Raw genomic sequence first — 26,474 nt, forward strand, 5'->3', positions numbered from 1 at the left:
GCCTGTGTTATTGGTGAAAGCTTACTGAACTCAGAAGGGGAAGAAATGCTTAAAAAGGTCTGGCAACCAGATGATTCAGAAGGATTCGATCAGATGAAGAAGTAGTTTTCACTGGACAGCATCACTTTTTCTAAATTGCTGGAACATGAAAAGAATTATTCTCTTAGTGTTGGTTATCTTGCAGTTGGAGGAGACTTTTGAATGGGGTTTTAAGAATGGAATACTACACAACTCCATCTGGTTAGGTAGGTACAATTTTATTCATCTGTTTTGGGTCATCAAGTTTGTATCCACTGACTGTTCTGTGGAGAATTACCCAACCCTATTCTAGCAGCTGAATGGTTAAAAATAGAAAAGGGGGAGTATAGAAGTGTCAGTAAAATAAAACTGGTGCAGTGTTCTGAAAAATGGAGCAATAATCAATTGGAATGTAGCTATTGATTACTTTGGTGTCCATGGAGACTGCCCCACGTTAGGAACTTTGCCTGACTTTTTCTTTTAGCAACCCGTTTATTGAATTCCTTCAGTGTGTTCGAACCTTAGTGTGGGTCTAAAAGAAATAAGTAAAGGCATTAGTTTGTGCTCTAAAATTAGAGCTAATCCAATACCTCTTATTGCAAACTCTAAACGTAGACTCACTTTTTCAAAATTCCTGAGCTGGTCATCACAACAAATAACTAACAAAAAATAAACTGAGTGCCAGGAGTTAAAACAATTCACATGTTGGTAATTATGCATTTCACCATATTAAATGAAAACATACCGTATTTAATTAAAACTTGTTTTACTTCAAATGCTGCAATATATTTGCATTGCTTTGAGCAGGGTTTTCCCCCTTGTTTGTATCTTTATTTGTTTTGCAATGTTTAGGTATTATATGAATCCTTAGCTACACAGATGAGTAAATCTATTTGTGAAAAAGAGATGGATGGAAGGATGGATGGATGGGTAAATAGGTAAATGATGGATGGATGAATGGATAGATAGGTGGGTGGGTGGGTGTGTTTATGGGTAGATCAATGGATAGGTTGGTGGGAGGTTGGATGGTTGGATTGGTAGGTGGGTGGGTGGATGGATGAATGGATGGATGAATAGGTGGGTGGATGAGTTGGTGGGTTGATGAATGGATGGATGGATTGATAGGTGGGTGTGTGGATGGATAGGTGGCTTGTGAATGGATAAATGGATAGATGGATGGATGGATGGATGGATGGATAGATGGATGGATAGGTTGGTAGGGGGTTGGATGAATGGATGGATTGGTGGGAGTGTGGATGGATACATGGATGGATGGATGGATGGGTGGATAGGTTTGTGGGTGTATGGATGGGTGGATAGTTTTGTGGGTGGATGGATGAATGAATAGATGGATGGGTGTTTAGCTATCAAAAATTGTGAAAATTAAATGATTAATTTCAGGACCAGAACAAAATTGTACTTGTATTAACAACAATATCTTCTCTCCAGTTTTCTGCATGCAATGTAGTGGCACCATGCATTTTTCTAATTTATGGATTTGCATCTTACTGATAATTCATACAAAGGCTTGCAGGACGTTGCTCTTCATGGGACTAATTATTTGAGCATTGTTAAAGTCTATACACCATAACCACTACATCTTATTGTTGCAGTGCTATTAGTCCATGTACACTTACCTGTCCCCAGCACTCTGAGCCTATCATTGCCATCCAAAGGTTGGACTGATTCGCTCTGATTCACTCTTGATAATAAGGAACTGTAATTTGGAAATGCCAATATTAGTAGTGCTGTTTCAGAAGAGGGGATTATAGTAATTATAGTCCACTGCAATTGGAGTACCAGAGGGTACCTATCCCAGTTTAACATGAAGTTATTGTCGGAAAAAAAGCTTAAAGAGTCACTCTAAAAATCATAATAACCCCATATCATTGCACAAGTCATAGTGCAGAGAAATCGATCCAGCTATACACACAATATACACACATCACACACACAACTTGGACAAACCTTGCTCCAGTTCTGGAGAGAGACCAAGATGTAATCCCGGGTGTAAATTGATTGTCAGTGGCAAAACTAAGCATTCTATCCCTTTATTGAAAAAAGGGGAAATTGGGGGTACACTCAGAAAGTGCATTTCTTATCAGTGGAGCTACTGTAAAAAACAAGATTTATACAAAATACATATTAAGGAACAGCAAAAATAAAACATGTAAAAAAACTACTTTAAATCAGTTATCTTATCAGACAAATATGGGCATCCAGTTCCACTATATGGCCATATTGTGTTAAGTCCACCACTATGCCACGGTACCCCCAATATCGGTGGGTCCTAAACTAATTTTGACGTGGGGAGCAAACATGCTAACTTAAGTAGTGCCAGTGCTATATGAATATAATTTAAACTGAAGCGTTTTCAATTAAACCAATAATTTTAAAGAAATGTGAGCAAAAACACAATTCATAAAATAAAGTGCCATAACTAAATAATTAAGTAACCTTGTAAAATTTAAAACTGTATTTTTCTGTGTGCCCTGTTCCTTAATCTCTATTTAGCTATCAGTTTATTGAGCAGTTTGACTCATCTTATGCAGGATAAACTGCATCTTCCACAAACCCCTGCTGGACAGGAGTGTAGGGGTAAGTAAAACCCCATTGATCAGAGTAACATGATCATGAATGGTGAAATATCTTCCTAATCTGTGAGGGTTCTGCCTGATGATGCATTTGCAGATTTTTTTTGAACTTTTAAGGTGAGAATTTTTTGTATAGTTTTTTTTTTTTGCTTTTTCTGTACCGATCCGCCACAACATTAAAACCACTAACAGGTAAAGTGAATAACTTTGATTATATTGTTACCATGGCACCTGTCAATGGGTGGGATATATTAGACAGCAAGTGAACAGTTACTTCTTAAATTTTATGTGTTAGAAGCAGGAAAAATGGGCAAGCAAAAAAAGTGACTTGGATAAGGGCCAACTAGTGATGACCAGACGACTGGGTCAGAGCATCTGCAAAACGACAAGTCTTGTTCCTGTTATACAGTACTTAGTACAATATCAAACTTGGTGCAAGGAAGGACAACCGGTGAACTGGAATCAGGGTCATGGTTGCCCAAAGCTCTTGATGCACAAAAGGAGTGAAGGTTAGCCCGTCTGGTACGATTACACAAAAGGGCTACTAGAGCTCAAATTGCTGAAAAACTTAATGCTAGCCAAGATAGAAAGGTGTCAGAACACACAGTGCATTGTACTTTGCTGCATATTGGGCTGTGTAGCCTCACACCAGTCATAGTGCCCATGATGACCCCTGTCCACTGCCAAAAGCACCTTCAATGTGAACATGAGTGTCAGAACTGGACCATGTAACATTGGAGAAGAATGTTGCCTGGTCTGATGAATCACATGTTCTTTTAGATCAAGTGGATGGCCTGGTACATGTGGGTTGTTTACCTGAGGAAGAGATAACAGCAGGATACACTAGGGGAAGTAGGCAGACAAGTGAAGGCAGTGATATGCTCTAGGCAATAATCTACTGGGAAAGCTTGTGTCCTGGCATTCACATAGATGTTAATTTGACATGTACCACCTACCTAGAGATTGTTGCAGACCACAAACAAGCCTTCATGGCAATGCTGTCCCCTGACATTGGAAAAACAAATCCAATCCATGGAGGCCCTACTTCACAACTTGCAGGATTAAAAGAACCTGCTGCTCATGTCTTGGTGCAAGATATCACAGGACACATTCATTCTTGTGGAGTCCATGCTTTGATGCAACCGAACTGTTTTGGAAGCACGAAAGGTGCCTGCATTGAATTAGGCTGACGATTTTAACGTAAATAATACATTAGAACTAACCTGCATATTGTATCCCTTCAATATGCTGTATGAAACGTTTTTGGATTAAGCTTTGAATGGGACATATTAATTCCACAAACCTTTTCTACTAAAAACTTGGACAGCAGTGATTTGAGAACATAGAGCTATCCCACCCAAGCATTCTCTGCCAATCATCAATGTTAGGTTGACATAAACATCGATCATCTAGAAGTGGTAATTATGCATTAACAATGTGACTAATGAGGGGGCGGTCTGTAGATGCCATGGAGGTCCTTGGTTTATAGCAAAGTGATCGAAAATAGTTTGGAAAAAATAACAGGAGATGGTGCCCAGAGACTCTGGACAAGATAACCACTACACCGACCTGCGGTGGTTATGTTGCTTAAAGCAAGTATTTCATTTTAGACTCAAAGTGAGGAGGAATACATTTGCAAGGATCTAAAGTCAGAAGCAATTTGGTGCTTTCCCTCCTGCAGACTTACGGTTTCTCCCAGTCCATTCCACTGAGAGATTAAAATTCTTACAAATTTTCAGTTCATTTTGAGCCAATTTGGCCTGAGTAGACCCTGGCTGTAAAAGTGTAATTGCAGAACTTTTCAGTTAATAACATTCATAAAACGTTAGAGCTCAAAATTTGCTTGGCATATGGAAAATATGCTTTCCAGTATAAAAAAGCACCCAGTTACGGTTTCATTACAGTAATTCAATATAATGTTTTTCCTAAGAAGACATCATCACTTTGTGCAATTAAAAAGAAACAGCCTTTTGATTGGCAGTGCCCAACGTGCATGTAACTACTGATCCCAGTAAACCTTTGTACCAGATCCACTCAGCTAGCAAATTTTCCACAATGAGACACCGAACATAATCTGCACATTCCTTTTTTTTTTTTTAAAATAACAGAAAATGTATTCTCCATTCTTTAGCATAAATATTGAAATATATTTAAAGGGAAACTCTAAGTACCATAACTACCACAGTCACTGAAGTGGTTTTGGTGCAGTGTCTTCACTCACTATCTCCTCATTGAATTTTAATGTTTTTTAATGCGGTTTGACCAAAATTGAGGCTCTCTTAAAGACTGGGGCCCCCCTTCTTTTTCTTTGTTAATGCAAAAGTAATCTTCTACATTATGCATTCACTTTTGGACAGCAATAATAGGCTGAGAATGATGTGCTAACCAGTCCATCACTGCCATTCAACGTTGGACAGCTAGTTGAGAAGAGAACTGTTTTAGTCAAACTCAAATGGTTTGACACTAACCAAGGAGGCAACACCTGAAGAGTATTTGCACCTTAATCAGTAAAGGTAGAGTGTAGGGTGTATAACCAATTCATCTCATCGAACTGATTACAGTGCCTGGAGTCCCATGGGTAATGTCCCACCATTCAGTATTAAACTTTTTTCTAGCAGTTTAACAATCAATGACCCGAATGAGGGTTTGTGGCTACCAGCAGTCTGGTGACTAATGGAGGTTTGGCTAAGGCAGAGTTTACACACTTCCTTGAAAGTTGTCAGCTGGAACTCCATTTTAGAATAATTTGACTTCTTTTCTGGTGTCTGCAGAGCATCAATTGTCACCTCCACTGCTTACTATGAAGAGCCAGAGGTGCTCTATCTGACTTGCCTACAGTGAGGTGCAAGGTTGTGCATACTGGCTTAGAGCGATCAGCTGACTCTCTCTCAGACAATGGGCTAGACCTTGCTCATGAGATCTTGCAGAAGCTCCCGATTGGTAGCTTAAGGCTTTCAATAAGAAAGAATGGAGGTGGGATTGGAACCGAGCAGAACCCAGGTAAGAAGTCTATAATGGTGTGATGCCTTACATTAAAAGGGCACCAGGCTACTCTTGAAACTATAACCACTACAGCGCATGGAAGTGGTTATGGGGCTTGGAGTGTTCCTTTGAATCACCAGTTGCACAGTTTTTACATTGTTTTATTTGTTTTATTATTAAAAATATTTGTTGTGTCTATGTTCAAATTGAATTAACATTGTACTGAGTTAGTACAATTATTTTAAAATAAGTCCTTTGTCTCAAATGTTTATTCTAGCACTAGACTTTTTGTGGTTGTTCAATCACAAACTGCCCAATCAGCTCAATGAGCAGTTTTGCTCCACTAAGCTAAACAAACCAGGAAGTAACCGTATTCGTTGTCTGACTGACAGCCAGAGTGTGTAATTAGGTTAATTTATAAAAGTGTCAACTTGTATTGAAATCAGCATTTTTTTGTAAAATTTTAAAAATTAAAACATACTCTTCATCCATAAAGCACTACAAGAAGCTAATTTGATTTAGTGGCCTGGTGTATCCCTTTAAGACTAAATATTGTCTAAAATAAAACAGCTATATCACTTTATTCTAGCTCCATTAGGAGCCCCCTCTGACATCATGAGTTCACCCGACAAAGGTCCAATCCGATGCTTCTCATTTCTAAGTATTGTGGACCCTACGTGCCCACCTATGAAATTTCTCTCATACAGAATCGTTGAATGCTGATTCTCTATTTAAAACTGGGAATGACACTGCACGTGCACAGTCAAGGAATGTATGGGTATGGGTCTCCCATTCAGACGGCTTGGAGGCATCGTTCGAAGCCGTGCTTTCAAGCCTTCAACCAATAGAAATACATGATGTTAAATGACAGGAGGCGGAGGAACTATTTAACTAACTATTACAACTTTATAAAGATGAAGTTGCTATAGTGCATACAGTGTTACGTTAAGAATTTATTAACATAACAAAAAAGCACTGTATTTAGAAAAGGAAACCCTGCCATTTTCCTCTAAGTATTTGGCATTTACGTGCAATAAACTAATACAATCTGACTTGCTGTGTCAAAAATTTAGCACTTGGTCACACTGACAGGTGAAAGGTCAAAGCACAAGTCAAAGCAAGACTGATGCCAATTCTATCGACAAGAACTAACATTTTGTTTCCTAATACTTAAGAGAGTTTCTACGAGCAGGCCAATTCCCGGGAGATGGTGGTTTCTAAGATTTCGTGTCCCTGACTAAAATGTTCCACATATGTTCTGAATCTGTTTATTTGTTCAAATGTTCCCCATTGAGAGATTTTTTTAACTGTTTATAAAATTTATAATTTGAGCAATTACTGAGAATTATTTGTATAGTTTGAAGTAGACCTTTCATTAACACAACGTGTGAATAATAAGATCACCTTCGGGTGGGTATACATTGATCTATGATCTACGAGGCAAAATCACCAGCAAATGTACAGAGTAAAAGATGTACATTACTCCTTAGAAGATGAAACTGGTCAACATATCTGTGCAGACAGCCCACTCCAAACGCATGTACCTCTAAACGTTATCTATATAAAAAAGAGTAAAATAAGGGTTTACCTTATTCTAAGTACTTTGGAAAAGGTACCTCGAATGTTCCTGTTTTGCATGTTTTCCTAGGGAACTGACTGAGAGCATAGTATGGATGGACTTTGAAAGTCCAATGATTTCTATTGAAAAGCAATAAACATGGGTTTATAGTAAATGTATAACCTGTGTTAGAGATGGAAGGTCTTAAAATGCTTTATATGCTTATAGTCCAGAAAACATTAGTTCAGTTAACTAATTCCAGAACAGACTAAAGTTGGCATACAAAAAAATAAATTATATGCTTTCAGAAAAAGTAATTTTGCAAAGGAATTCCTTGACATTCTGGCTAACCATTTTTAATATTATTGTATTTCTCAAGTTTAATTTCTAAAAGCTCCCCTGCTGAGCACTTAATCATTGCTGGAGAGAACATATTGATATAACACTTACATTTTCCAATACAAAGTATCAAACACTCGCAATCAGTCATAAACCAAGTGTGAAAGGTTGAAGCCCAAAATTTAAATTTGAGAGCTGTATGGTAAAATATTCATCATTTCTTGGGACACCGTGTTGTTGTTATCTGGGCAATGGTCCAGCATTGTCTTGGTCATGATATTGATCTTTTGTCTGCTATTGGCAGGGAGTTGTGTCTCCGCCTGTTACTTTCAATGAAAGAGGGAGGTAAACAAATGGACGGACAAACAATGTCTCAATTGTTCCTTACTGTATTTTGCAGAACAAGCTGCTGGGGTTTATCATAGAGAATCTCGACTTGGGAAATACCAGCTAACCTACCGTGAAGCTAAGGCAGTGTGTGAATATGAAGGAGGTCAACTGGCTACTTACGAACAACTAGAAGAAGCTCGGAAAATAGGTACAATCATTCGGATTATCCTTGGTGCAAATCTGCACTAAAAATGTTTTCTGTTCAATGACATCTCACACATGAAAGAAGCATCTAAGCACCAAAAACACTGTTAAGACGTAGTGGTTTTATTGTAGAATGGCATTAATGAGAGCCTGCATTACACATTTTCAAGTGGACGTTCTGGAAGGCTTCACTCTTGGAACCAATTAGGGAATGTTATGGATGTCACACACGATTTCCTTGTAGCTTAATATTTGAACTGGAAAAAGGGAGACAATATCTGCTAACTAGGACAATGTATAGATAATATTGCTAGCTGATTAAAGCAGGGCTCTCACGTTGTGCTATATGGAGATCTTTTCAAATTATGGCAAAGTATACTGGCGTTAGAGATAGTCATAGATAACTTACTGTAGAAATACCAAGAGCCGATTCGCATACACCTCTTATCTGAATAATCTGAATAAATAAACAAATCCAGGTATTACCCTTTAAAAAAATGTGTACTCTGCAGAAAAGAGCAGAACTCCTCTATATCCTTGTATAAAACTCCACACCAACGTTAATCTACAGGTACAAAATATATAGGACACAGATAGAGTAGTAGAGTAGAGGTATTCAGATAATTTAATATAAACTGATTAAACTCACAAGATAACCTTGTATAGTAGGCACTTCAAATGGTATAAATGGCACTTCATAAAACAGTTCTTCCACTCAGGGTATTTTATCTCATTTATATACACATGTGGAGAAAGAAACAAAACATGGTGTAGTATTTAAAAACAGACACACACTGCTTTAATGATTTAAAACTTAGAAGAAGGACAATTTGGTAAGCTCATCATGAAAGTTCTGGAACAGTTAGTCCATATCTACAGGGGAAATGTTGTGCTTATAAAAAAAAGCAGGAAGTGGAAAGCTCCCTCAGAGCTAAGAAAGTCCTCTAAAATAACTGATAATCAAAATAAAAAAATAAATGAAAGTTAAAATGCAAAGCCCTATGCTTTTTGTCTGTACGACAGACTTCCTCAGGGTAAACATGTTCTGTAAGCACCAGCAAACAAGTACTGTAACATTCTCCACCATATCCAAGGGATTAAATACCTGCTGGATCTCATAGCCGGACTGCCTTCAGCCAATCGGAATTGTCGTGAAGCAGCTGTATTCAATCAGAACTTCTCCCTTAAGTTCCCCTTCCTGGAGCATCAGTTTGTTTATCTGCTTGTTACAATAACTTATTGGCAAATAATTAGTGATCACAATGATGGCTGTAGGTAAAATTAGTGACCACCAGCTAGTTCCATGTTATAATATTGTACAGTAAGTGACTGGTTGCCATAATGTATAGTGGGACACTCTAGACACCATATGTCAGGCCCCCGCTATCCTACTTCCTTACCTCACACTCCCTCGATCCCGGAGGCGCCGTGCCGACGTTTGCCTTCCTGGCCTTCTCATCCAATCAGCATGCTTTAGCGGTTATGGTGTTTAGAGTATCCCTTTAAACCAGACATCTCCTACTCCGGCACCCCATATGTTGCTGAACTGCAACTCCCATGACTCTCCCATTATCTATTGCATTTATATAATTCTGTAAGTTATAGGACATCAACCTCTTGTGGGTACCACTGGCTAACAGCACAAACCCATGTTTATCTCACCCAGTTTAGTTTAATTTGTATTTCTCATGAATTGCATAATAAGTCTATGTCTAGTATAACTAGTGTCCAATATCACCAAGTGTCAATGTGGTGACAGTTTTTCTATCAAACCTTTGAAAGCAAGAAGGCTATGCCTGAGGCATTACATGTTCCATTGACTATAAAGGCTCTATATAATCAGCAGATTAAAACAATCTTGATTATTTTCCTTGGTTTTATTTAGTGTTGCAGAAGAAGGGAAAGTCCCCAGGAACTCCTATGGAGTAATATATTCCAGGCCACATTAAAGGAAAATGTTAAACACCATGAGCAATACCATGTGCATTTATTTATATTTCCCTATAGCGGGGCAGTCTGATTAACTTCCAAATGACCTAAACATGTTTACATTTCTGTTCCTAAGGAAATGTTGTGGTTTATTCACTAAACCGCAAACTGTTGCAATTCTAATCTAAATGGCTTCCAAACGGCAAAAAATAAGTAATCTGGGAAATGTATCGAATTTAGCAATAATCACAGCTTGGTGATTTTACCCTAATTTTCCTTTCTGATTCTGTTATGTTACATTTAGGAATTTAGTGAATAAAAAACTTTGTTTCTTAAAAACATAACACATACAGTGTTGTAAATATGCAGATTGTTTACAATTAAAAGGAAATTTTACATTTTAGGACAAAGAATTAACCTAAAACATGAGACTTGAAGAGATTTTTTTTACCAGTTTATTACTGGAGTGGCACTGTCATTAGAAAGACTATGACTTCATGCCCTGGATGGGCCCGGCTGGGAGACTGTCATTAAGCCTGGCATGGGTTTACACATTTAACTGAAGTTGATGGGTAAATGAAAAGTGTGTCTCGGTTAAATAACCGGGTGATTTACTTTCTATAAATATATACTTTTCTATAGACGTTTTGGGTTCTGTGACTATGAAATTGTAATCTAACCATGCCAATATTTCAACCGTTTATCTTTAAAATCTTAATTCACTTCTTGCAATAATTGTTTTATAACATCTAAAATAAATTTAAATCCTTAAATTACTGGTTATTTTAACAATCAGGACATATTAGTGAATACATCTTGAGTTATTTTTCTTTACTTGTTCTTGTGTAGAAATTATTAAATGCAAAACTAAGAAAAAAAAATGTTTCTTTTGTTTCCATTTTTAAAACATTTTATTCATATTTAAGGTTGCGTTATGTATGCAAATAGGGTATTTAAAAAATCCTTATTTCTCTTTTAAAAAAAACAAAAACAATACACTGCACTTAAAGAGAAAAAGTTAAATTGCGGTCGAATAAATGCGAGATAAAAGTTCCAAAAAGCCTTTTGGTCACAAAAGTGTCACAGCCTAAAATATCCTTAGTTCTAAGGGGTACATCTGGGTCTTTTATCATTTGCAATTTAAACACAGATTAGGCGGGATAGAATATCCAATATAATTACCATGTAGCCTTGTCTCAATAAAATTTTCCATTGTGCTTTTAACTGACTGACACACAAATGTGGTTTCTCTTTATGCCAACAAAGGGGTTCTAAACTTCCAGCATCTGATTACGCATATCAAGTCACTATGAATCGATATGTCATATCGAGTCGTATCGAGTCGGGAAGTGAGTTCATTGGAAACCATAGAGAAATTAGGTTTTAAATAGTACAATCCAGAGGTCAGAGGTCAGTCCTGGGTTGTAGAACTGTATTGTTAAGGTGAATATGAATTGTCAAAAGGATTTGATATGCGGACACAAACAAATCTCAATCTATGTAATTGTCTATATCAGAACAAATATAAATGCAAATAATCAGCACCACTCTATACTGTAGAGGTATATTAAACGTACAAAAGGGTATTCAAAATGAGAAAATGATTTCCTAGACTAATGTGCCGATGCAGAATTTGAAGAGAGAAAGTGCTCGTTCATCTTATTCTCAGAGAGTTCCTAATTTTTATTTCAGAATGTATCTTTTGTTTTCTCATGTGATTTTCACTTTTAGGGTTAAGATATGTTTAAGGCTGGGAAATGGAGCTGGTATGATTCTAAAGCACACATAAATGCACAAGTGGGGACCTGTAATAGGAAAATAATGGTACAGCAGTAATGGGCGTTTTTACAATTATGGAGAGAGTGGGTTTTACATGGGAAATGTGAGTACGGTAATGACTGAGCAGCAGAAAGAAGAGGTCATAGGGGAGAATAGGATATGCTGGGTGTGTCTATTGTAACACAATGATAGATAGAGACAGTAATAATACGGGACGTGAATTTACATTCTGAACAATATTGGCAGGAGTGCACTATGAGTGGGAGAGGACGTAAAAAGATTAATAGCGTTTAATGGGAACTTGGAGGATTATAAATATGGAAACAGAGGACTTGAGATCAGGAATAAAAACTCAGAGGTTTATCAATTAAAAGTGTGAATTAACATCAAAAAGGCTTTTGCTAACAATAATATTGCATTTGTCTAATTTTCAAATGTTGTCTGGAGTCTACATGTTATTGTTGCCCAACTCAATGGTCCTTTTTTATTGAGTTCAGAAGGATTAGGAGCTGAAGTGACTTTACCAGGAATTCAAGATTTTCTAAGCCACTGCTCCAGTCTTAACAATATATCAGGAAGATGTAACTTTCTAACTATGCACTTGTATTGAAGACTTCCAAGCTTAGTAAAACCCCAGGTGCTGGTGTTTCAATTCCTGAAATCCATCAAACAGAAAATCTCAAGTATGTACACCGCACTCAGGTAGATGCTTTAAGTTTAAGAGAAAAAGGAAGCTTATCTTGTGGTGGCAATTTAATAGGAATAGTGCAAATATGACATAAATCCACCAGTGTATAATATAAATATAACAACATTTCCAAGACTTAAAATATTTTCACATGGCATAGAAGAGAGGGGGGAGGGGAAAGGGGGGGAGGGGGGGGAGGGAAAGGACCCTATGATCCAAGAGTGATCCTGAAGTGTTTCATGTCTATTTATATATTTTTTCAAGTATCTACATAGACGTGATAATGCTTTATTAAGAGTCTACATAGACTTGAAAATGTGTTCAGGATCACTGTAGGATCTTGGCGTTTTTTCTTCCCCCCTTCTCTCCCATGTGAAGATATTGATATCCGTGGATGTGGAAAAGGTATCGGGGGTGGGGGGTGGAGAGTGATTAGTAATGTTAAGGGGTTAACTTATTTCACACAAAAAAACAATGTATTTCTACATATGGAAGTTAAATGCACTAATCTATTGCTAAGAAAACGAATAATACCCATTGTGATTACATCCTGATTGTTACTTTGGACCACTGCCTTCTATATACGTAGGGACAAAAAAAAGCTTTGTTGTAAATTAGAGGTTCCAAATGTGCCTGTTTAGTTTACAAATCCTCCCTAACAAGTTCAAAAGTGATATACTTTCCCAAAGCATCTGTAATTCATTTCATTTTGGCAGCAGTAGAATAATGGTATTGTGTAAGTCCAGAAGTGATTTGGTAGTTCCAATTCTCCATGTGCTGATATGAGATCATTTTAGATTTCAGGCAAAAAATGTGTATCCTGTAACACTCACAATTTTCTCTTTATTTTATTCACGTTTTGAAATGCCATTGATATAATATTTAAGTGGGTTCTATACATTTATATATTACACAGAGTTCTGTCTGCTTTCATTTAGTAACACATTGCTCCCATGTCTTGTGTTCTCATAAAATAACTTAAAAGCAAGTTTTTTTCCAGTCTAGAATGTGTATGATTTGACATCAAAGCAGTAGTATTTATACTCCGTATCTTGTTAACTTGACTTATTTTATTATTTTGAATTGTGTCTGTATGTTGAGTTCCTATACATTGTCAAGAAAATTATCTCTCTTTACTGAAATGAATTTAGAGCTTGCATGTGGAGTCTATTGATACACTGAACATCTCCAAATGTGTAACAGAAGCTATAAGGGAAGCTTTTAAAATAAAAAAAAATTTAAAGAAGTTTATGACTTACCAAGAGAGAGACATCCTCCTAAAGAGTTCTTTTATTATCGTTGTGCTGTTTATAGGTTTCCACGTGTGTGCAGCAGGCTGGCTACACAGAGGAAGAGTGGGTTACCCCATAGTAAAACCAACTTTCAACTGTGGTTTCGGGAAAAAAGGCATCATCGATTATGGTTATCGTTTAAACAAGAGTGAAAAATGGGATACCTATTGCTACAATCCAACCGGTATGCTAGTAGTGACTAGTGGTTCTTTAATATTTATCTGAAATATATGTGAATAAACAAGTTAAAGGGAAACTATAGGCTACAAATACAAACTTGTATTCCTAGGACTATAGCTTCCTATAGTGCCCCCCTCATTTGTGCGACTCCTCCCCCCACACAGCGCAGAACCTTTTTGTCACTTAGCTGAATCCAGCGCCAATAACCTTGGCTCCTCCTTCCCCGACATCGGCCTACGTCAGGGACTTAAGGCACATGCACGTCGAGTACATTTGGACAGCCCCATAGGAAAGCTTTTATTATTTGTTTTGGTTGACGCTTGATGTCCCCATGCATAGCGTGAGGACATCCAACGTCAGTTAGGTGACCGAATGTTGCCACTAGAGGTGGAGTTAACTCTAGATAGTAATTATTGCAGTTTCTCAATAACTTAAATAATTACTAGTGCAGGGTCAAGGGGTCTGGGACAGTGCACCCAGACTATTTCAATGAGCTGAAGTGATCTGGGTGCCTATAGTGTCCCTTTAATATTTCAAAATAATAGTAGTTAACAATGCAATGCTGCCGCCCACCCATATGTTCCCTATTAAGAGTTAATAAGTATGCAGGGTTTAGACAAATACCCGTATCTGCCTTATTAGCCAGTTTGTACCTGAAGCTAGGTGAATTGCTAGCATAGGACACACCTAGTAGGTTTGCCGTGACGTGGCAGGTGAGCCTGCACTTAAATGGCCATTGGAGTGATAATAGAAACCTCCGGTTATTTAAATGTGCGTAGAGATTTGAGATAGAGCACAAGTAACGTTTTTCTTTTGGTTTTTAATAATATGTAACCATATATGATATATCTATATAAGCTCAACAAGGGTGGTGATACAAATCCCTCCTGTTATTAATGGAAACTTGTATTTGCAATTATATTTATTCATTAGAAAAGTAAGGCCATGAAACAATAAATAAACTAACAATATATCTGTTAGAAGGTTACTCAGAGCATACAGCCCGCTGTAGTGGTTATGAGGCCAGGAGTACTCTGGCACCGTTCCCAGTAATGGGACAAACAGTTTTCTAACAGTTTGACTCATATGCGTGCGCAGCCTATTGCATTAGGGTGTGCACCCTAAAGCACAAGCACATGCCGCGTATATGTATGTATGTATGTATATATATATATATATATATATATATACACACATATACACACACACACACACACACTGCTGTGTGTGTGCGGTGTGAGGGTGCTGTTAGTGTGATGTGTATGTGTGGGGGGGCTGGTAGTGTACTATGTGGGTGAGGGTGTTTGTGTGTGCGTGCTTGTGAGGGTGCTGTGAATGTACTGTGTGTCAGGGTGCTGTTTGTGTGTGTGTGTGCACTTGTGAGGGTGCTGTAAATGTACTGTGTGTGAGGGTGCTGTTTGCGTGTGAGGGTACTGGTAGTGTGCTGTGTGTGTTTGTTAGGGTCCTGTTTGTGTTTGTGAGGGTACTGTTAGTGTGCTGTGTGAGTGTGAGGGTGCTGTTTGTGTAATGTGTGTGAGGGTGTTGTGTGTTTGTGAGGGTGCTGTGTGTGTGTGTGCTGTGTGTGGGTGCTGTGAATGTCTGTGGGTGCTGTATGTGTGTGGGTGCTGTATGTGTGTGGGTGCTGTGTGTCTGTGGGTGCTGTATGTGTCTGTGGGTGCTGTATGTGTCTGTGGGTGCTGTATGTGTGTAGGTGCTGTGTATGTCTGTGGGTGCTGTGTATGTGTGTAGGTGCTGTGTATGTGTGTGGGTGCTGTATGTGTGTAGGTGCTGTGTATGTGTGTGGGTGCTGTATGTGTGTAGGTGCTGTGTATGTGAGTGGGTGCTGTATGTGTGTAGGTGCTGTGTATGTGTGTGGGTGCTGTATGTGTGTTGGTGCTGTGTATGTGTGTGTGTGGGTGATTGTGGGGGGTGGAGGTGGGGGTACATTACTTAATATCCCCCCTCCCTTCTTACTTTATGTAGGGAGGGGGGATTCTTCCTTGCTGCCTTCCCTGGTGGTCCAGTGGAGGTGGGGGCAGATCAGTTAATATCCCCCCTCCCTTCTTACCTTATGCCTGGGAGGGGGGATCCTGCTGCTGCCATCCATCCCTGGTGGTCCAGTGGAGAGTGAACTCTAGCCCCGCAGGGCTAGAGTTCACTCACGCAAGATCTGAGCGTTGCCACGGCAACGCTCAGATCTCGCGAGAGGGACCCAGCGGAGCTGCTGGCAATAGCTCCCCGGGTCCTCTCCAGCCTCCCTCCCTGCATGTGGGCCGGTGGGGAGAGAGGCTGAGAGCAGAGCCGGCGCTCGGATAACGCCGGCTCTGCATGGACCGACAGGGGGGATCCTGAGATCTCCCCTGCCGGTCTCAATACATAGGCGTGCCGCGGGGATTAGGGTGTGCCCAGGCACACCCCGTGCGCACGCCTATGGTTTGACTCGTACCCGTGTCCAGCAGGGCATCGAGCTTCCTCTCATGCCATCTGAACTGGCATATGGCATCTGCAGAGCTGCAAAAGTCAGATACAGATCCCACCATTCATTCATTAGCTGAGAGCATCACCTCTCAGCCAATAAAAGAACATCTGTGCAAAGAATATGTGCATAATTAACATTAGACATGCTGGTAATGGTAAGCTAACGGAGGTGGAGTTAAACCTCTTGCATCAATATAAAATATCGAAGTATTTGCAGCGTTTCACACTGAAAAGCTGCAAATACTGGGTCCTTGCATCATAACCAACTCAAAACAGTGAAGTGGTCATGATGTTTGAAGTAACCCCTTAAAGGAGACTTGTCTCCTATCAGTGTATTTAAGGTTAGGTACTAGTTTACCTCCTACATAATTCCTTATATTTTGTATCCCCATAGGAGGAGTAATAGGGAGGAATGTTGATACACATCCATTTCCTAGTAGTTCACTTGGCTGCACATTTATTATGAAGTATGGTGAATTGTAAAATGTATGATTTTGACAGTCTCCTTCAACATTTATATAAAAAGATTAATTTAAAAAAATAAGGCATTGTAATTTCTTTTTTAAACATCAATTTGGATTAAGGTGTCTTTTATTTATTTCAGGGAAGGAATGTGGCGGAGTACTAACAGAGACAGAGAGAATCATCAAATCACCTGGTTATCCCAATGAATATGAGAATGAACAAATCTGTTATTGGCATATACGACTCAAACTGGGACAGCGCATTTACATACAATTTCTGGAGATCGATATTGAAGACGACACGGATTGCCTGTCTGACTACTTTGAAGTCTACGATAGCTATGATGATGTTTATGGCCTTGTCGGAAGGTAAATGTATTTTCTAATGTTGGGCAAAAGGTCAATTTCTGCGCTTAAAGAAACACTTTAGCATTAGGAATACAAATCTTTTTTCCTAACATTATAGTGTTTTAGTCATTACTCTTTTTCAAGTGTCCCCAACTCGGTTGCTAAAAAACCTAAAATATTAAATATTTACTTCCGTTTTTCCAGCGTTGAGGCTTCATTGGCGCTGCTCACACCTTCTTCAGCATTGTCGCGGAGAGGACATAGTGGACCTAAATTGAATCAATGCTTTCCTATGGGGCTTCTGCAGTAGTAGGCTTCAGTGGAGAAGCACTCACATCAGAGCTGCTTGCATTGAATTTAGATGACATTAGATGTCCCCATGCAAAATGTGAGGACGTCAGATGTCAAGTAGCCAGGTTTTGCTCAGTTACTAACCAGGAAGCTCCATCTAGTGGCCGTCCGAGAGAAAGCCAGAGGAGTGGAGTGGTTAGCACTAAAAAAAAGCACTGCAGTCTCTGCCTATAGTGTCCCTTTAAGCCTAGCAAAGCATCATGGGAGTTTTTGTATTGCAGTAGCTCAAGAACTACTTTTGGCCTCTCCTATTATAATTCCTAGTAAATCTTTTTCATTTGCCTACCAGAGTGATAGCATAAATAAGTGATAACTTAACGGTAAAGCAATGGTTTTTTAAATGTTTCCACAATGATCCAGACTACGTACATTTCATCAGTTTTGGAGACTAATTCTTCAATTCTTCAATTTAGAGTGAAACTCTCATGACAACTCGCTTTAGCTAAAATTGTCCTCACAGGCATTGAATATATTTTTTATCTATGTAACATTTTTAGATACTAACACTAATTATCTTCGGTCCTAATGAATGTGTGTACCCAAATTTCACCACCCTCAACTCTCCAATCTCACAGAAACCTCCACTGCCTTGATCACCAGCATCTCTCCACCAAACTCCAAACTCTCTTTTTACCCATCTCAAATCTCACTTGCCCTAACTCTGCAACCTCACTCTACAACTCCACTCTCTCCTCTCAACTTGACATCATGGCACCTCCTACATTTAAACGAAGCAAGCGTTCCCAATTACAACCCTGGCACACCAAGCTGACCCGATATCTCAAAAAAGGTTCCAGAACTGCTGAACGCTGTTAGAGAAAGTCTCACTCTGCATCGGACTTCCTCCACTATAAGATTATGCTGCGCTCCTACACTCTGGCTCTTTCTTCTGCAAAATTAAGTCACTTCAACACCGCGCTCGTCACTCTGTTGAAACAGCTGTGACCAAAGTATCCAACTATTTAATCGCTGTTAAATCTCGCGGCCATTACTCTATCCTAATTCTCCCTGATCTTTCTGCTGCCTTTGACACTGTTGATCATCATCAATTTCTTCTTATTCTCCGTAATCTCGGTCTACGAGATACTGCTCTCTCCTGGTGCTGCTCCTACTTCTCCCAGCGCTTTTTCAGTGTTTCTTTCTCTGGCTCTGCCTCTTCTTCCCAACCCCTCTCTGTTGGCATTCCCCAAGGTTGTGTCCTTGGTTCCCTACTGTTCTCCATCCATACTGCCTACATTGGTAAACTCATCAGCTCCTTTGGCTTCCATTATCAGTTATATGCAGATGACACACACATCTACCTGTCCTCTTCTGATCTTTCTCTGCCCATATTGAGTCGTGACTATGACTACCTCTCCGCGATTTCCAACTGGATGGCTGCTCACTTCCTTAAACTCAACCTGTGCAAAACAGAACTTCTTGTCTTTCCTCCCTCAAGTGTTGCTACTCCCATGTCTGTCTCCCTCCAAGTCAATTGTGCCACCATCACCTCTACCTCGCAGTCTCGGCTTCCAGTTAGATATGGGGCTCAATGTAAGATTCTGGTGCTTGCTTACAAGTCCCTACATAATGCTGCTCCAACCTACCTATCCTCCCTAATACACAAATATATTCTGTCGAGGCCCCTGAGCTATGCCGAAGACCTATTTCTATCCTCTGTCCATACTCCCACATCTGATGCTCACCTCCAAGACTTCTCCAGGGCTGCACCTTTTCTGTGGAACTCCCTTCCCCTCTCCGTTAGACTTTCACCCAGTCTCCACTCCTTCATAAAACCTTTGAAAACACACTTCTTTAGGAAAGCATATCATTTAAATTGTTAGCGGGGTTTTCATTTACCCCCTCCCCGTCCCCATGACTCCTCTTCTGCAACTGTCAAAAATAAGATCTCAGTGAATACTTTTCTAGCAACCTATTCCATTACCCCTACGTATACCCTTTGTGTCACTATTCCCCATTCCCTCTAGCATGTAAGCTCTTTGAGCAGAGCCCTCAACACCTCTGTTCCTCTGCATCCATTTGTCTGGTTACAATTATGTGTCTGTTAGTCCACCTTCCACCTACGGAACTTGCTGGCGCTTTATAAAATATATAAATAATAAGAGCTAAGGCCCGATTTATATAATTTTGTTAAACTCAAGTTCTATCCAGAGTAGTTCATGATAAACAGTAATTTTTGTCCAAATGTTCGAGCTTTGTCTTTACTCTACAAATGTAATCCACTGACAGCATGAGAGCAAAAGTTGTCTTTGTCTTAGTTTCATTTACCAAACGGTTCATAAAAACTGTTTTGATATAATTACATAATATTGCTATTTCATGAAATTCTCTTGTCATAATATATATATACATTGTTATACATTCATTATAGTTTTTCTGTCACTAAACAATTACTGCAACAAGGAGACTATAGCAAAATGTTTTTATCATCTTTCAAATAGTAACCAATGCACACATACTTCTTTCATGTGATATAACATATATCTTTATTTACAGGTACTGTGGTGATGAGCTTCCTGATGATATAATTAGTACAGGTAAATCACATAATACATTATTATTTTATAAAAATAATGCATGTCAGGAAAAAAGAGAACATTAAATAAAATCTGCATTCAGCACATTTATAACGGTTTGCTTGGCATTTGGTACTGAAATAAAAAATGCCTCGATTTAGTACCCTTTGGTGAATACCAATCTGTCCCACCCATGAAGATGTTTCAATGTTTTAGGGTAGAGGCTAACCCAGTATTGTAAATAGTAATCAGCCCTGATATCAAAATTCCTACGCTACTAAACAGGCCTAAAGGTTACTTGCTACTGCAAGCCTGGAGAGTCCACAGTACACTAACCAGGGAATATCTACTTGCCAGAACAGAATTTTCACTTGCCAATGGCTAGTGGACAAGTTAGACTGTTGAGCCCTGTACTATATTATCTTTCACTGTGAGGAGTTTTAGAATATGTCATATCTCTTGTTATGGCTATGTATACTATACTATACTTTTGTTGTGATTTAACCCCTTAAGGACACATGACGTGTGACATGTCATGATTGGCTTTTATTCCAGAAGTTTGGTCCTTAAGGGGTTAAAAAAAGGCAGGCAGTAACCCTGTAAGTTGTACATACAGTTAATTTTGAGGTAGAACAATACTTGGCATTGTAGATAGAAATTTACCTACGTGATTGCAGCTGTAACAACATTCTGAGAAATGTATTCAGTAATTTAAGGTATATAATGTATCTGCCAAAACAGTCACAGTTGGTCATGTTTTCCACTGCTATTTTACTGTAAGGAACCCTTCCCTATATTGAAAGCGAAATCCAGTACATCTACTCCCAAACAAAGTCCATGTGTTTTATGTAAAGCATTTAATAAAAAAAAGACACCAGACTGTTTTTATTTGACATAGGATTTACAATTATAAAGTTTAATATCCTTCTGAAATCATTGATGCCAATGGGTTTGTTCAATAACCACTGAATTATAGTGAGTTGAAAAAGGAATTGCAAATTTTGCAAAACCAATTGGTGGTTTGAGCTGTTTGATCAGTTACTTTAACCTAGATTTTGCAATTCTGTTTTCAGTTCCGCACATTTTGATGTTTAGTCAATAGACCCACAAGTCATTTGATTCTCTGGGCTGTTTTATGCATTCATAACGAATTACTAAATTGAGAAATGTCAGGAATTCCAAAATTAATTTCACATTTAAAGGGACACCCTGGGCACTAATACTATTTTAATGCATTGTTAAGTTTAGGACTCATTGATATGCAGTTCTTTATAGTTTTTGCATAAAATAAGCCCGCCTCTTTAGCCACAACCTTTCACTCCAGAAAAATACTTCCTTATCAAAAATGTATGTACACAGCTCAGCCAATCACATTTAAAGCAGCACACTCAGTTATGTTGGGGCTGAGACTGTGTGCATACCTGATAAGGAAGTATTTTTGGCATGAGGGGGTGTGGCTATGGAGGCAGGCTTTTGGTGCAGAATTCTGCAAAATATTTATTTATTTACTGCAAAAACTACAAAGATTTGAGCATGCAGCAAAATACAGCGTATTAATGAGGTTAAAATTTATCAAATGCATTAAAGTTGTATTGGTGACCGCAATGTCCCTTTAGTATTTCTACACGTCTATTCCCACTCTATCAAGAGGATGGATGATGCATTTAAATAGGCACTTATAGTAACAGACTACAGTATGTCACAATACAAAGCCCACAGTCACTAACAGGAATGTGTCTTGCTCCCAATAACAGAACTTAAATTACAGATTTAGAGGTAGAATAGCTGTGTTTATTGTACACAATACCAAAGTTATAGCTAACAGGAAATATACTGGGGTTACACCGTTGCAGATCGCCGCTCCCTGAGAAGCACTGGAAAGGGGGTATGCTCCCAGAAAGTGGGTGGACAAACATAAACAGAATTAATAAACAAAAACAAAAGGCTGGAGAATCTGGAACTGGGGCCAGTGTACAAGAAGCATTTGAGATGCCTGATCTGATCAAGGGAGATACAATATTACTCGATTTTGTAGTCAGATCTCGTCCAATAGTTAGTGCAGCAGTGTAAATCTATAGTTATAGGGACAAACGGTGAGTTGTGAAGATTCGAGATGCAAAACAGCAGAATTGGGGAAAAATATAACGCTCTTTAATATTTTGGGTTACTGAGCTATTTATTAAATAGCATGCTGTGTAGTGAGTAGTAGCATTTTACATTTATATATTTTTTCAGAAATGTTAGACGAATATGCTATCGTTGTTTTAGAGAAAATGAATGCAATCATTAATCATGTTATATTTTCTGTCTATGGTAACATTGTGCGCTCTTATTCTAGGAAACGTCATGACGTTAAAATTCCTGACAGATGCTTCCATTACCGGAGGAGGATTTAAGATTAAATACAGTGCAATAGAACCCATCTCAAACGAAACTTCTACTCTCGAAACACCGACTGATTTTGTATCTTAAGCTCATGAACAGTTGAACAAATCACCACGGCTCCATTTTCAAGAGGAGTCATCAGTATCTTTGTAGAAAAACATCCATAACTTGAAAGAAAACAGGACTAGGAACATTTTAGCTTTTACAGACCTTAATAAATTATCTCTTATATAAGTTTGTATTTTTGAATCTATCAATGAATAGTCAAAAGATTGTACACAGAGGAATAAGCATTACACATCCATATTCTATTGTCCCAGTAAAAAAAAAAAAATGAAATATATATATATATATATATATATTCCAACAAAGAACAGCTGCTCACCGGTCTTATAAAAGTCCAAAATGTATTAGATAAAGTTTAAAAGAGATCAACGTTTCAGTCCCAGCTCGGGACTTTCTGTTACCCTGAGGAAAGTCCCGAGCTGGGACTGAAACGTTGGTCTCTTTTAAACTTTATCTAATAAATTTTGGACTTTTATAAGACCGGTGAGCAGCTGTTCTTTGTTGGAATATTCGATTGGAGTCCAAGCTAAGGCACCCGGCAAAGTGGAATTCTACTAAAGCGTGAGTGCGGGGGATTTTGAATTTTTATATATATATATATGTGTGTGTGTGTTCGGAGCAACCATCGTTAAGAGTGATGTATACTCTGTATTGACATAACCTGTTATAGAGGAAAAAGTCGGTTGATGTGTGCCTGAACCGACGTATGCGGTAGGCCGGATAAATAAAGTGGGCCCACTTAAGTATAATAAGTAGAGGGAGAAAACAGTTAAGATTAAAGAGAGAGGAGGGTGGGGCATGCAGATCGTCAGGCCTATTACGTTAGGGCAGGTAAGGGGGGAGTCCCTCAAATAGGTCCCACATGCCCCTCCCACAACTCCAGGCCAAGCCTTTACATTTGTGTTCAGGGAAACCATTGTTAAGAGTGATGTATACTTTGTATTGACGTAACCTTTTATAGAGGAAAAAGTCTGTTGATGTGTGCCAGAACCGACGTATGCGGTAGGCCGGATAAATAAAGTGGGCAAAAACAGAAGTATCATGCCAAAGAATATTTATTAATACACAGAAACATAACGCAAGGTATATACCTCAAGATGACATTTTCTCAAAAGCCCTCCGTATTTCTTGAACAGGTTGAGGTATATATACAGAGAATGCAGAGGACTTCCATAGACCTAATGATTAATAACATGGACGGGTATGTCCTGGCTGGAGGCCGTGGATGCGGCCCATATCCAGAATGAGTGTCCTGAGTATCTACTAGAATTCACCCCCAGTCTAGTTAGTAATACTCGTACATACATCATGAATTTTGACGTGGTCAGGATGGCCCCGTGGAGGGACAGAACAGGTGTGGCTGGTTGTGTTGGTACTGTGCAGAGATAGGCATCTAGGACCTTCATCGGGCACCATTTATTTTGCGCAGGGTAATAGGCGATCTGCACTGGCTAACCCAGTTTGCTTGTTTTAGTAATTGGTAATGATAGGACATAGTGATCTTGGTGTTTAACCAGGTAGGAGCGTTTTAGGCATTCTTGGGAGTTATGTCTATTATGGATAGTGAACTCTCAGGGTCTAAGGAACCCATAATAAGCCAGGTAAATTGCCGTTTTAATAACGGCATTAGTGATAAGTTTGAAAGGGGCTTCGTCTAGCAAATCTGACATATCTTTAAATAACTGTTTATGAATGGGTAATCTTTGATGTGGGGTAGGACTGCTGGCTTTGTATATGCCTTTTAGTATAGTCTTAACTGGATACGAGGAAAGAAAATTGGGGTTGTCTAGGAATAATAAATACATGTTGAATGCCGGTTAAGTATAGCTTGATGGTATTGTGAGATAGCTTTAACCTGAGGTGGCAAAAAGTATCAAATGCTACCAAAGATGTTATGCCAAACATCTTACCCAGTGTGTGTTCTAACAGGAAATGTTTGTATTAAAAAGCCCTAGTGTAGGATTGGCGAGTATTTGTCGAAAGGGCCAAGCTAGTTGGCCTCATGCTACAGCTGCCGCAATGATGGGATATACCTCGAATAAGGCCGAGTTGAGTCTAGTAGACAGCCACTAGAGGAGGAGTTAGCCCTGCAATGTAAATATTGCAGTTTATGAAAACTGCAATATTTACAGTTGCAGGGTTAAGGGTAGTGGAAGTTGGCACCCAGACCACTCCAATGGGCAGAAGTGGTCTGGGTGGCTGGAGTGTCCCTTTAAAAGGGCCTAATAAAAAACCTTCCCCCAGTTCCTGTTGCAGCAGGGTATCAACCGTATCAGTATCAGCCAAAGCTGATTGGAGGTTATTGCATTCCACAATGCCTGCTGGAATGTGAATAAGACCGGTATGGAAACCCTGTGTGAAACCCTTAATCAAAAAATCAACCAAGTGTGTGGAAGGGTGAGAAGCTAAAGAGCCAGCCAGAGAGTCAACATTCACCTACGTAAGATATGGTTTAGAATGCATTTTATTTGGGCACATAGACTTTGCATGTGCCCTAAAGCAGTGAGAGCATACATGCAACAAGCGGCAGGCACTATAACCGCTCATTGAAATTATTACACACCTGTGATTTCCCTAAATACACTATGGCGTGACCCAGTTTACCCTTAACTGATTTGTCAGACCTGGTTCTGGCTCCCGGGAAAGTCATAGAAGGAGAGGTATCGGGTACTATCGGACAGTAATCCGTGGCATGTGAAGTGGATGCACAGATTTGGTGTCCACAGAGCAGCGAAGTACCTGCAAAAGAGCTCAGTGTCCATCTGACTCCAATCAGTTTTGATTTTAAACTGAGCCTTCGCTGAAAAAGACCGGTGGTAATCATAGAATGAAGTACCACCGTATTTGTTACCTAAGTTCACCAGCTTATGCAAGTAGAGGTCCAGCTCTTCTCTCCTGTGAGGGTGTACTGGGGAGATAAATTGTCTGCTTCTTCAGGGATTTAAGACATACTGGAAGAAATAACACAAACCCACATACACATACTATCACGGACCTATACACACATACAGTCCCAGACCTATACACTCAATCACATACATACACACACATAATCAGATATATACACATACAGACATACACATAATCACAGACCCACAATCACATACACACATAATTACTGGCATACACACACACAGAGAGAAATAACATTCATACACATATTTAGTAATTAAGAGGTCCACCCAACCTCCCTATTGTGCACTGGGAAGGCTGAAGTGGATCCCCTCCCTGGTAGCCAGTGGTTGCTGCTGTGATGGGATCACTGTGCTCTTCCTGCACAGGTCCCTCATGCGCCCAGTAGTGATGCCGATGCTGGTATATCATCATATCCCAGCTACTGGCTCACTGCAGGGCGCGCAAAGGGGCTGTGCATAAAGGACACAGTAAGTATTAGGCAGCGCGGGCGGTAACTGGGCCGGATTATAAGCGGTTCAGGGCCGCAGGTTGGACACGCCTGATCTAAATTAAAGGATCACTATAGTGTCAGGAAAACAAACCCATTGTCCTGACACTATAGTGCTCTAAGGGTGCCCCCACCCTCAGGGTCCCCCTCCCTTGGCACTGAAGGGGCTAAAACCCCTTCAGCCACTTATCTAAAGCCAGTGCCGGGCTCCTACCTCTCCTACCCCGCGGACGTCTGCTCCCGAGTGGAGCAGAATGCGCATTTGCAGCAAGTGCCGCGCGCGCATTGAAACAGTCCATAGGAAAGCATTTCTCAATGCTTTCCTATGGACGTTCTGCACGCTGGATGTGAATTTTGCATCCAGCATCGCAGATGCGCCTCTAGCGGCTGTCAGGAAGACAGCCACTACAGGTTGGATTAACCCTGCTATGTAAACATAGCAGTTTCTCTGAAACTGCTATTTTTACATCTGAAGGGTTAAAACCAGAGGGACCTGGCACCCAGACCACTTAATTGAGCTGAAGTGGTCTGGGTGACTATAGTGTCCCTTTAACAAGGCACCCAAGAAGA

The 26,474-nt window shown here is 39.5% G+C and overlaps 1 protein-coding gene across 1 annotated transcript; it reads left to right on the forward strand.

Moving 5' to 3' along the window:
* Positions 1-22,669, forward strand: TNFAIP6 (TNF alpha induced protein 6). Its single transcript, XM_063428597.1, has 6 exons — positions 1-245; positions 7,892-8,029; positions 13,736-13,897; positions 16,976-17,204; positions 20,031-20,071; positions 22,389-22,669. The coding sequence occupies exons 1-6, from the start codon at positions 146-148 to the stop codon at positions 22,520-22,522; spliced, it is 804 nt and encodes a 267-aa protein (XP_063284667.1). The 5' UTR covers positions 1-145; the 3' UTR covers positions 22,523-22,669.
* Positions 22,670-26,474: the final 3,805 nt, after the last annotated feature.

The sequence above is a fragment of the Pelobates fuscus genome, chromosome 8, assembly GCF_036172605.1.
Source record: "Pelobates fuscus isolate aPelFus1 chromosome 8, aPelFus1.pri, whole genome shotgun sequence".
NCBI lineage: Eukaryota > Metazoa > Chordata > Amphibia > Anura > Pelobatidae > Pelobates > Pelobates fuscus.

Bases quoted from the DNA above. Each gene is read 5' to 3' on its own strand.
- TNFAIP6 (XM_063428597.1), top strand. From the start codon at position 146: ATGAAAAGAATTATTCTCTTAGTGTTGGTTATCTTGCAGTTGGAGGAG. The intron at 246-7,891 runs GTAGGTACAATT...TGTATTTTGCAG, and splicing joins ACACAACTCCATCTGGTTAG to AACAAGCTGCTGGGGTTTAT. The intron at 13,898-16,975 runs GTATGCTAGTAG...TATTTATTTCAG, and splicing joins CTATTGCTACAATCCAACCG to GGAAGGAATGTGGCGGAGTA.